Source organism: Pinus tabuliformis, chromosome 2_2, assembly GCF_031772625.1.
Source record: "Pinus tabuliformis cultivar Carrire ecotype Pingquan chromosome 2_2, CPIR1, whole genome shotgun sequence".
Lineage (NCBI taxonomy): Eukaryota > Viridiplantae > Streptophyta > Pinopsida > Pinales > Pinaceae > Pinus > Pinus tabuliformis.
In genome coordinates, this window is record NC_142300.1 from 96,672,007 (window position 1) to 96,684,801 (window position 12,795).

A 12,795-nucleotide genomic window follows, 5' to 3' on the forward strand; every position below is an offset into this window, starting at 1 on the left:
GGTTAATGTTAGACAGTTAGATGACCTAGCCGTCTTAGGGTTCTATATATGACACAATGTATGACGACATACATGAAAGAATGATATTTGTGTATACCAGGTCGTCCATCTCGCACTCTGTTGAATCTCGACATACTCCTGCGGCATACTATTTGATGAATGACAATTTAGTCTTTCCATATGTTGTGTTTGTGGGTTTAGTTCATGTGTATACTTAATCCTAAAAATCAAGTCATACACAACTTTCCTTGGACTTGTAAAATAGTATCCATTTGTTGATCAATTCTTAGGATATGACTTGGCATTTAGACGACCAAACAATAAGCAGAAAGTAGAAGTTGTCTTCCCTTCAATATTTGTTGTGACCGTGCTCTATTTGGTTCCACTAATATGACTGCTGTTCGAAAGAGTCATGTTAAGGTTTACATTTCCCTTCTTGAATTCTTAAAACCTGTTTTGATGGTTATTAAATCAATGTTGCAAACAAATGAAACATCATCTACAGGCGAGAAAGATATCTCAATAGTCAATTATATGAAGCCTTTATATCCATCTAAATCCTCCGATGCCTAAGATTTTCCAATAATAAGATAACAAATTAGAGTCAACTGTGCTTGAAAAAAGTGAGAATTTAAAATTTACAAGTATTATGTTTACCGAATCCTTGGTGGTACAACCAAAAGATCATTCCAAAAAAGGTCACAATAGTTCAAAGATATATTTAGACAAAGTAATGATCAAAAGCCACACCTATTGGTAACCTAAATAGATAAATTGAAGTAACTAGGGGTGCTAGGAGAAAGGTTTTGTGACCTACTCTCTACAGAAGAAACGGAATATACACATCCACACACTGGATATTGAATCTGATGGCAAAGATATGTACGCATAGGCCATCAGCAAGTCACTACAGACATGTATTTTAGTCAATTCGGTTTTTAAAACATTCAATAGGAATAACTAAGTTACAATATTTACAAGAGGACGTTCACGCTTAGAAATGAGTTCTTCAACTTTCCAGCTGAATTACATACAAGTTTACAGCTCCTCTCCCAGAATATAGCTTTTTAAAGTACTATAACTGAGGTTCATCTTCATAAGGTCTCACAAATTTTATAAATTCTTGTTGCACCATTTCACCTCCATGCAGAGGATCAAAGCTACACTTGTAAAAGCTGCATGTATCACAATTTGAAATGACCGTAAGAGATTGATTGCACCATACAAAAAACCAGGAGCAACTGGGAAAAGAAAAGAAGAATCAAAATAACAAAAGAATGACCATAGCATACCTTCCATCTGTGCCTACAATTAGGATGGTATTCTTTTGTTCGCCAAATGCAACAACTGCCCGAATTTCCTCTGGCAAGTGGAATTGAGCAAATGACCATTCTGAACTGAAGTAGCTAGGTAGAACTCCTTGTTAAGACAGAAAAGGAATGATCTCAGATAAAAATGTAATGGCAATTGTAAACTAGTTAAAATTAACACATCTAAAACTCATATCTTAAATGGCATATCGTAAACGAACACAAAGGGCATAATCTCATCTTACCTTTCATGAAAGCAAGGCTTGAACCAGGGTTGGAAGAAAGAAAAGCAGAGGAGTTGGAGTCAAATATGCCTCTGTTATTGCCTGCGTGAGTGTCATCCTTTGAAGGTTGGCTATATGCCAAGTGAGCAACATCTGCTCTATCGTCTTGGGAGGCAAATGTCCTGAGCCCAAACACATGCACTGTTCCTTTGTCACTTGAAAGTGCAAGCCACTGAGCATTGAGAGAAAATGCTAAACTGTATATTTGTGCTCTGTCAGCTCCACGTCTCAACTGGAAAAAATTGAGAAGTTCTAGATAAACCCTACTATTTGAATTGAAAACTGGAAAAGAAGGTAAAACTGAATGGTCTGTTTTTAACAGAACAAATACATCCATATCTTAATAAATGTTTCCTTGCATACACACAAGGTGACCAGGTGACCAGGTGAGAAAAATGCTAGGTTCCTATGATATGACAACTTATCATATGAGTGCAAAGGTAATTAATAAATGTTTCCTTGCATACACACCAGGTGACCAAATGAGAAAAATGTGAGGTTCCTATGATATGACAACTTATCATATGACTGCAAAGATAATTCTTTTACATAACTTTAGACCAGACAAAAGCAAGTTCAAGTAAAAGCATACAATAAGCCACAATACTTGTCGATTTTCTACAAAGAAGCCCTTGTTTTCGAAAAAAAGATGAATTCATGCAAAATATGTCACCTGCTTGAGCTTGCTCAACCATGTTGCTTGCTAGATTTTAAAAAGATCGCGTATCATATTTAAATCTCTTCTTCAGTTGATATTATTCTTACTCAGCAAAGCCAAAGCAGAAATTCATGCTATGGGCTCCAGTCTATATCTACCAGCCACTAACGAAACTTATGCCATTCTCAGCCAATAGGAGATTGGACTATAGTCCAGTTACCAGTAATTGATGTTAAAAAACATACATTTCTTTCAGGAGGCTGAAAGCACCTATGCTTATTTTATTTATTTAATCAAACCCACAGGATGACCTGTGATTCAATTGCAACATTCTTATTACCAGTCCAAGAGAGCAACTGATTAAGAGTCAAGACAGTTGGGATTAAATGATATTTTGGTTGTAATTCAATTCCAACAATCTTGTTACCAGTCCAAGAGAGCAACTGATTAAGAGTCAAAATATTTGGGATTAAAAGCTACTTTGGTAAGTTATCAAAAAACCTCGAGAATTCAAAACAGAAAAAGGCTTGAAACAGGAACAGCTGGGTTCTACTATGGGCAGAAACTCCAGGTAGCAATCTGTAGGAAAAGGTAGGAAATGAAGAAATGCCACAAAATATGAAAACCAACAAAAATGGGGAGAAAAAAATAAAACTTGAATGCCAGGATAGTTGTTAGTTCACGTTGGGTTTGGTTAGATTTTGAGAGAAAATAAAAAAAATGTAAGGATTGAAAACCAGATGGAAGCCTCTGCCAAATTTTTCTCAGCAGTGTTTTGGACAATTATAAACCACTCCCTGGTTTTCTTGGCCTCCTGGAAACAGCTCAGACAGTTTTTGGTATGAGAAACATGTCCTCCAGTTGCGAGGACCAATCTCTGGAATACATAACTATAATATCTTCCCTGGCACCTATTGATCATTGATATACTTTTAACATCTTTCATTGATGTTTCCACTTAGCTGATTTATATGGACTAACACGGCCTTAACCAGTATAACATGAGCCAGCCAATGACTTAGTTTGGCTATTTTCTAGAAAATGATTAATTTGGCATGCCGCTATTCTAGTATACTAGATATCATGGCTTGGGACTTCAAAATAAAATCACCCAAGGAATCCATGCAGAAACAAAGGTCATAGAATGATTATATCATGTAATGGATTAAGGTCCAACTCTGATTGATAGAGCATTTAGAGAACCCAAACAAAACCTAAGATTCAGAGCTACAGGGAACCCCTATTGTTCCAAGCTAACTTTGATCATGTAGATTTGCCGTGGGTATAATTTGTCTCCCAAGGTAGAGAAATTTAAAACAAGAACTGTATAGAGTATCCATGAAAAAGAGGTCATAGTCTAGGGCCAATAACTACAGGACAGGACATAATAACCGTAGTTGAAACACATGAATATGAAGGATGCAGAATTCAAAACATATTAGGATATAAAAAATGGTTTGTCTGGAACCAAGTGCCAGACAACCACAAATGACATGGAGGAATTACTTGTATACTGAGAGAAATATGGCAAAAACATATAAATCTGAAAAAGGTAAGACACATATGGCCCAAAATAAAAGAACAGCAGTACTGGCACCTTAACAGCAGCAAGCTATTTCGCCCCAGAAAAATGAGGTTTTTATTGATGTTGATTTCTGGTAGCATCGGATGTGCTCTAAGTCTCAAATTTTGTGGGAGGCTTAGGCACATGTATTCTAAAGAAGCCAGAAAGCGTTTTGGGAAATTCCACCCAGAAACAGATTAATTAAAATAATTAATTGTTTTTAATGCGACCCTAAGTCTACACTTAGGAAAATAAAATTTTAAATAATTAAAGGGTATTAATATAAACTGTGGGTGTAACTTCTAGCAGAAGATGAGGATCAAGGAGAAATGATCTCAGTCATTGATTAGCTTCTAATCTAGGTCATTGAATGTCAACGAGGAGATTATTTAAGGAGGCTTGAGGGTCACTTGGAAAGACAGAGAGTTCAGAAGTTCGATTTTCTGAAGCAGAGCAACTGCCGGGAGATTTTCGATAGTGGTCTATAGCAGTGAGGAGCGGGCATAGTTGGGTCGGTGTATCTTCTCCAGAACCCACGATACGCAGCAGAGAGGCAAAGAGACACTAGAAGGGTTGACGCTGGGCTAGAAAGGCCCATGCAGAGCTTGATGTTGAGTCAGAAGGGCTCATGCAGAGACAGCACAGTCATCCAGAGCAGAAGTCTGAGTTTTGCAGAGGAGCTGACATTTCTGAGTCGAGAAGACTGGAAACTGCTCCAGAAGGCAAGATGTTTCCCAGTTAAGCTGACGCAAGGCCTACATAGGGCCAGCACAAAGATAGTCGGGAACAGTTGGTTCAACTGCTGAAACAGTCGAGACTTGCCGAGTAGAGTGAGGTAATCTCACTAAGTTTTTCTGCCAGTTTATTTTCTCTGTAACTGGATTGCCGGAAGGGCATCCAGAGTTGTATTCAGAAACTACTGCTTAATAATATAAAACCCTCAAAGTTGTTGCATCGGTTTTCCCGCATTGGGTTTTTCTAGGGACATTTGTCCAAAAAATATTGTGTCACTTGTGTGGATTTTTCTCTATTGTTCTGTTCTTGTTTGGGCAAATTTATTTAATTAAGTGAAGGTTGCAGTTGTATTAGCTTCAATATTTGTTGTAGAAAACAGTAAATAATTTGCTTCAGTGTTTAATAGATAGGAGAAGTTTAATCAGTTGTTGTGTAGTTGATTCGGGTGGGATTCTCGAATTTTCACATGGTATCAGAGGATTGGAGGTGAAGCAAGAAGAACAGTGCCAAAGAACCCAACGCTGAGGAGAAGTGGGAGATGAAAAAGTTGCAGGAGGTAGCAGTTCGAAACCGCAGAGGGTTTGCGCAATCCTAGCCGGAGGGTTGATTTTCGAGGCAGTCTCTCTCTGACCGAGTTGACAGAGAGGAAGGACTCCCAATTCGAAAGTTTGTTGGGGCAAAGGGAGCAGCGTTGAAGCCTCAGCGTGAGGAGAAGTTGGTGGGACGTTGTCTTTTCTGCACGTCGTTTTGCTGTGTAGAAGGACGTCAAAAGAGAAGAAAGAAGCACAGTTGAGGGAATTTCTTCCTCAGTAAGACTTCCCACCAAGAAGTTCGTTTTCTTATTGCCTGAGCAGCAACAGTAAGAACCAGAGAGGAGATTTTTGACATTTGTGGTAGAGATGGCAACCAGTGGATTGAGGGATCAGGAAAGGTTGGACGAAGCATCCAACTATGTCATTTGGAAGGCTAGAATGTCATTCCTTCTAGATGAGCATGCCCTCAAGACATATGTCGACAGTGTGTTGGTTGTGCCTGCAGATGCAAATCCGTTGAGAAAGTAACGAGCTGAGATGGCGAAGGTGAAAAGAATGATCCTCGACGAAGTCAAAGATCATGTGGTCTGTCACATCGCTAGCAGAGGTACTACCAAGGAGATGTGGGACGCATTGTCTACATTGTATCAGGGATCTTCCGCGCAACGGAAGATGTACTTGGAGTAGAAGCTAAGATTTGCTCAGATGCAAAAGGGAGAGCGTGTGGATCCCTTCCTCACGAAGCTTCAGGAGACCCGTGATGAGTTATCTGTTGTGGGGTCTACACCTCAAGACTCATAGTTGGTTAGGCCGGCCCTCAATTCTATCTCAAATGAGTGGCAAGTCTTTGTCTAGAGTATCCTAGGCAGGGCGACTTTATCGAATTGGGATGAGATGTGGGCAGTTCTCAAGCAAGGAGCTGAGGAGAGACTTGATCAAGTGTAAACTTGACGAAAGCAACAGTAGTGAGTCGAAAGCCCAAGGAGGAGGAGGAGAATGCAGCCCTTGCATTGAAGGGGCAGCAGGAGCAGCGGAGGCAGAAGAAGGACGTCTCGAAGATAAAGTGGTTCAGGTGTGGTGAAATGGGTCAATACGCTACACAGTGTCCTCTCAAGAAGAAGGACAAGGATGAGAAGCACAATCCGAAGGCTGCACCAGCAAAGATCGAGAAGGAGGAGTTCGGCAAGCCGAGATACCTCCAAGAGGGAGGTGGGCTGATTTGGAGTTGCAGATTGAAAGAGCTGCAGATGGACAGGATCCTTAAGGAGCCCACCTCTTGGATCAATTCCTTGCTATGAGAGCCCATATCAGAAGTAGTAGGATGGACTAGTGTCGAATGGTGTTGAGGAGTGTCGGAGAGACAGTTGCAGTGCTAGGAGCGCCAGAGACTGAGCAGCGTAGAGCAAAGTTGGCAGCAGTGCAAATGGCAAAGAGCAGTAGTCAACAGTAGCGCAATGGATTTAGAGGGTCAGCGCAGAGACTAGCAGCAGTCAAGCTCCAGCATTCACATGGCATCATACTGAACACAGTTAGTTCAGTAATTTGGGATGTTTTCCATTGTTGATGGAGTAGCAGCTATAGTTTGCAGTGGAGTGGCAGTTGGTAGTGCCAGTGCCAGCAGCAGCATGGATGCAGAATTTCAAAGGGAGTTGCAAAACGGATGCAGTATTGACAGTGGCAAGGTCAATAGCAGTACAGATGCAGCGTTTGCAGAGTAGTTGGTGGACAGCATGTCAGACATCAACAGCGCAGACGAAGATGTTATGAAGTCAGGGTGATGCTTCAATTGGAGGCATTACTAGAGCACATTCCTCGCTAAGAGGATGCGTTGATTTCTGGTAGCATCGGATGTGCTCTAAGTCTCAAATTTTGTACGGGGCTTAGGCACATGTATTCCAAAGAACCGAGAAAGTGTTTTGGAAATTCCACCCAGAAACAGTTTTATTAAAATAATTAATTATTTTTAATGGGACCCTAAGTCTAAACTTAGGAAAAAAAATAATTAAAGGGTATTAATATAAACTGTGGGTGTAACTTCTAAAAGAAGACGCGGATCAAGCAGCCATTGATTAGCTTCTAGTCTGGGTCATTGAATGTCAACGAGGAGATTATTTAATGAGGCTTGAGGGTCACTTGGAAAGACACGCAGAGAATTCAGAAGTTCGATTTTCTAAAGCAAAGTAACTGCCGGGAGATTTTTGATAGTGGGCTATTACAGTGAGGGGCAAGGATAGTTGGGTTGGAGTATCTTCTCCAAGACCCAAGATATGTAGCAAAGAGGCAAGGACACCAGAAGGGTTGACGATGGGCCAGAAGGGCTCACGCAGGGCTTAATGCTGAGCTAGAAGGGCTTACGCAGAGACAGCGCAGTCATCCAGAGCAGAAGTCCAAGTTTTGCAGAGGAGTTGACATTTCTGAGCCAGGAAGGCTGGACACTGCTCCAAAAGGCAAGACGTTTCCCAATTGAGTTGACGCAAGGCCTTTTGAGGCTAACACGAGGCCAGGGTAGAGATATCCAGGGACAGTGGGTTCAGCTGCCAGAACAGTCAGGACTTGCCGGGTAGAGTGAGGTAATCTCACTAAGTTTTTTTGTCAGTTTATTTTCTCTATAACTGGATTGTCGGAAGGCATCCAAAGTTATATTCAGAAACTACTGCTTAACAATATAAAAACCTTAGAGCTGTTGCACTAGTTTTCCCGCATTGGGTTTTTCTAGGGGCATTTGTCTAAAAAATAATGTGTCACTTGTGTGGATTTTTCTCTATTGTTCTGTTCTTGTTTTGGGCAAATTAATTAATTAAGTGAAGGCTGCAGTTGTATTGGCTTTGATATTTGCTGTAGAAAACAGTAAATAATTTGTTTTAGTATTTAACAGATAGGAGAAGTTTAATCAGTTGCTGCAGTAGTTTGATTCGAGTGGGATTCTCTAATTTTCACAGTTGAAACAATGCCTAACTAATGAAGAATCACCCAACCAACTATTGAGTGACATAACAGATTGTCAAAACAAAGGAAACATAATGGTGGTTGGGGACATCAATGGGGGTACATGAAACTTACAGATGGCAAAGCACAGAGAAAATGGGAATCTCCATTGGTTACTTAAAGATGAGGACACATGGAAGAGAAACTAGGCAGGTTGCAAACAAAGAAATGGTCCACTATTGGAGGATTAAATTTGCATGTGCAATGCTTGGAAGAAGCCAAGTTTTTATGTCAAAAAACAAACCATGGTAAGCAGATTTTGCACTCAGGTGTTTAACCTAAAACCTTAGATAGCTAAAATTGAAAACACCAAACAAAGTAACAGCTATAGATTGCTTCAAACTATGAACACAGACTACTGATAATATGAATGGCAAAGGCACCAATCTGAACTCTCAAAACAGCATCACTGTTTTATATTAAATATGAAAACTCTAAACTAAATACTATAGCTCAAAACTAAAACTCAAGACCGTCACAATGGTGAGCCTTGCTTCTCCTTTATAGACTAGGAAGAAAAGCAGTTAAACAAACCAGGACCTAAGTTGCACTGAAACGGATACGGAAACGGGGTTTGAAATGGATACGACAAATTTTCAAAAGCTTTGGATACGATACATCCAAGAAATAGCATATATATATATATAATGCAATAAAAATTTCATATTACCGTTCATCTTTTATAATCTAGATTCTATATTTAAAAATACATAATCATCATCATGAATTCAACATAAACAAGTCATCATCATCAATCCAACATAAACATTGTCATCATCATCAATGATAGTTATAAGATTCAACATATCATCAAGTTTCTGTTTCAAATTTCACTCATTAACATCTTCACCAAAATTAATAACGCAAACTACAAAGTACAAATTAAAAATGAACTGTGACTGCCAGTGTACTAACATATGACATTATGGTATTCAATGTTCATTGTTCAAAAGTTTAAAACATCATCATAAATTACATTTACATATCATCAAATATGTTGTCATCTATATAATTAAGAGTCAAAATCTACATCAACATTTGAATCCTCTCTAGGAGTGGGAGCATTGTTGCCATGTCCACTTGAAGATGCAATTATTGATGCCTCTTCATCAAAAAAAAGTCATATGAGACATGGCATTCAACGTCATATCCAAGTCAGACAACTCTAGTTTCACATCCCGTAGTTTGGTGGGCCCAAATTTATATTTGTCACTCTTGTATGACAAAAGGCGAAGGTTCGAATGAACTTACACTAGTTCCTCAACCTTCTTAGAGCCCAATCCGTTTTGTTTCATAGAATGGATGAAGCCATATGTACTCCAATTTCTCTCTGCTGAAGAGGAACTAGTAACCTGTGACAAGATCTTGATGGCCAATTTTTGGATATGTGGAAGTTCCCCATGTTGAAGAAAGTGTAACTAGGTTCAGTGTTTACAAATGTAATTTTGATCTTTGTACTTGTCAAGAAAAATAAAAATTATTTTTGTAAATTATAAGAATGAGTTTCTTGCTCATTCTATAGGTCTAGGAAAGTCAAAAGAATCAAACATGTGTAAAGAGCTCTTCTTGAGCATATATGTAATGTATATGAGTCTACCTAGTGACTAGATTAGCCATCCAAGATGAAGCACAATCCTCCAAGACAAGCACAAAGAAGTCTACCTGCAAAACGATGAAGAGAACAGTTAAAGTCGGCCTCAAAATGAATATTAACATCAAGTCGGCTCACATATGAAGACACATCTTTTCGGTGGACATGTCAGCTCAAATACAGGGGAAAACCACTATATATACCCAGTCAAGGTCTGCGTAGAAAAGAAGAAACAAGATCTCGAATATCTCTGAAATTGCGGATGAAGTTCAGGGTACAGTATTTCGGATAAGGTACAGGGTTACAGTGTTTCAAATAAGTACAAAAGTACAGTATTTCGGATGGGTGCAGTGAACACAATGTCTCTGCAATTTCGGGTGTAATCATGGTGCAAGAAATTACAGTCATAAGGAATTCGATCAAGCATATGTGTCTCAGCCTCCTCACAGTAGTAATGATCACTGTCTCAACATAATTGTGATCCCACAATAAGACACTCTCGGCATACTAGACACAGTCATAATGGCAACCATGGTCTCGGTTATAATCCTAGTGAAGACAAGGTCACGATGCAGATCTCGGTGCATTGATAAAGACATGTTATCAAAGTCATGATGAAGACAAGGTAGAGACCTCGTTGACATAGTGATAACCTCAGTAGAAGTGCAATTATGATCTCGAGGAAGGCACAACTATGATGAAACAATCATGATCTCGATGGATCTAAGAGCAGCTCTCATTCATATGGAGATCTCGTGAAGACCTCGGTGAAGGTGCAGCAATGATGTTGCAGCAGTAATGAAGATCTCAGTGGTGCAGTAGTAATGGCCTCAGTGGTGCAGCGATGATGATGATCTCAGCAGTGACAAAGAAGAGGATTGGTGTCTTGGTCTTGGAGTGGCGTAGAAGGTCAAGTGTCATGGTCTTGGTATTCGTCAATTGGAATCTCTATAAGAAGAATTATGTGTGGGTTTTCCTCTCCAAGAGGGAGAGGTTTTGGCCCTAGCAGAATGCCAACATCTTGTATTCTTGTCTCTTTGTTTTTGGTAGCTATTTGATGAAATAAGAAACACACACTCTAATAATGTCAAAGAGAAGATTGTGCTAATAAGAAAATTAAAAAGGCCTCACAAATATTTATCAAAAAAGAAGAATCTCATTAACCACATGTGCCCTAGATTCTTCAACACCCCACCATAGTAGTTCCACCAATTAATTGGACTTAATATGGCATAGAATCAAGATCTACACCCAAACTCTTTGATCCCACAAAATGAGCAAACTCTAAATGAATTTGAATCCCAATATCAGGATCTACAAATACCCTTCTAAAAGCTTTCTTAAATCCTTGTGAAACTTTTGGGTCTTTGTTTGGTGAAGTTATTTCTAGATTACTTAGCAACTCTGCTGAATAATATTTTGGATTCACTGCATAGGCCAAAAGGTGCAATGGGGTGGTCATCTTGTTCCACCTTTTGGTCAATATATCTTTTACTTCTTTGTAAAAGACTTCATTTGGGTCCTTCTCCTTGGTATTTATAACCACCCTTATCTTCTCTATCATGGAGTCAATGCCCTCATACACTTCTCCCAAATTAGGCATATCTTTGTCAAACATGTGTAGCAAATCCACAATTGGCCTTAGTAAATGCCAAGAGGTACTCCACCTTATCCCACCATTATTTTTCCAAAAAGAAAAAACACACATAATTTCATTAAAAAGTAGTTTCTTTTTACATAGATCTTTCCCATTCCCTTACATTCCAAATACCACTATTTGCCCTCAAAACTAAACATATGACTAATTTCCCTTTAGATTCCTCTATCATTTCTACAATGATCTCACATGTTTCAGCAAGCAATTAAATTTTAAGGCTTCTTCAATCAAATTTTGAGCCTGCACAGGGCCATACAATCAATCAAAATTGTTACTACAAAAAAAGCACAGTACTATATTGTTGAGAAATGTAACTAGTATCAGTCTTCATAATTGTGCTTGAGTCATGATGCAATGTATTTGTCAAAAGAAAGAAAAGAAAAGAAAAAATATATAAAATAAAATTATTTTATGAGCATGGGTTTCACACTATATTTATTTTGTCTCTAGGTCAAGCCTCCATTGAAGGCTTCTAGGCTTGTGCTTAAGTCAAAGTCATAATGTATAAGACCCTTCTTAGGCTCCTTATGTCAAGAAAAGAAAGTTATTTTTTATGTGTCTTATACTCCTCCACCGAGTCGGCTTCCTCACCCCTTCAAGTCAACCTCAAGTCCTTCATGTCAGCCTAATAGAAGAGCTTCCAACAACTATAAATAGCGATGAATTTGACCTATTTGAGACACCACCATGACAAGTTCGATTTGCCATTTGAATAGAAGAAGAAAGGAATATGAAGGCTTAAAAAGAAGAGTCAACCCAAGCGAAGAAGGAAGATAACTCTGTCAAGCTAAAGAGAACCGAAATCTTGATGTTTTTTGTCACACATGCAAACTTGAAGCTAGTTGCAGGAGCCGAGGATGAAAGGTCAAGTTGCAAAAATTTCAGGAAAGAAGAAACGAGATTCTAGATGACTTCAAATGACTTATGTTGAGGGTTGACGTGGTGGATGGAGGGAGTCTTTGTTTTTTAGCGAAAGGTCAAGGTTGTCTCATTTGATTTGATTCTAAAGAAGAGAAGAAGAATTTTTGGGTTTTCCCCTAGAAGAGGTGTTTTTCCCTGGTTGAGTGCCTACATCTTGTGTTCATCTTGTATGGTTGTGATCTTCATGTCTTTTTGGCATATATTTGATAATAAGAACACTAAAATAATGAACAAAAGACAAATATAATATCACAGGTAAATGTCAAGTAAGAGAAATCAAGAATAAATGTTGCCCTAATGGATTTCTCAACATATATAACCAATCCATAAAGACAGAATGATATAATAGATGATATATACACTTCAGAGTATAATGAGCTCCAAGTGCTGAAAGGATCCCTCTGCAAAGGCAGATTACTTTATTTTGCCAGGATCACCACTACATCCATCTTTAGACAACCCATCTGCAACAAAATTTTTCTCTATAAATGTGTGAAAAAAGTTCTCTTGAAAGACTTTATCAACTACCTAATACAATGCATCCAATTTGTGAGTGA

General features: G+C 38.8%; 1 protein-coding gene across 1 annotated transcript in view; it reads right to left on the reverse strand.

Moving 5' to 3' along the window:
- Positions 1-614: 614 nt before the first annotated feature.
- LOC149191581 (autophagy-related protein 18a-like) overlaps positions 615-12,795 on the reverse strand; it is a 98,254-nt gene continuing 86,073 nt past the window's right edge. Inside the window, exons 2-4 of the mRNA XM_089404339.1 lie at positions 1,556-1,826; positions 1,293-1,419; positions 615-1,175 (exon numbers count right to left, since the gene is read on the reverse strand). Coding sequence (XP_089260465.1) covers positions 1,076-1,175; positions 1,293-1,419; positions 1,556-1,826 — 498 coding nt within the window. The 3' untranslated portion in view covers positions 615-1,075. The remainder of the gene's footprint in view (positions 1,176-1,292; positions 1,420-1,555; positions 1,827-12,795) is intronic.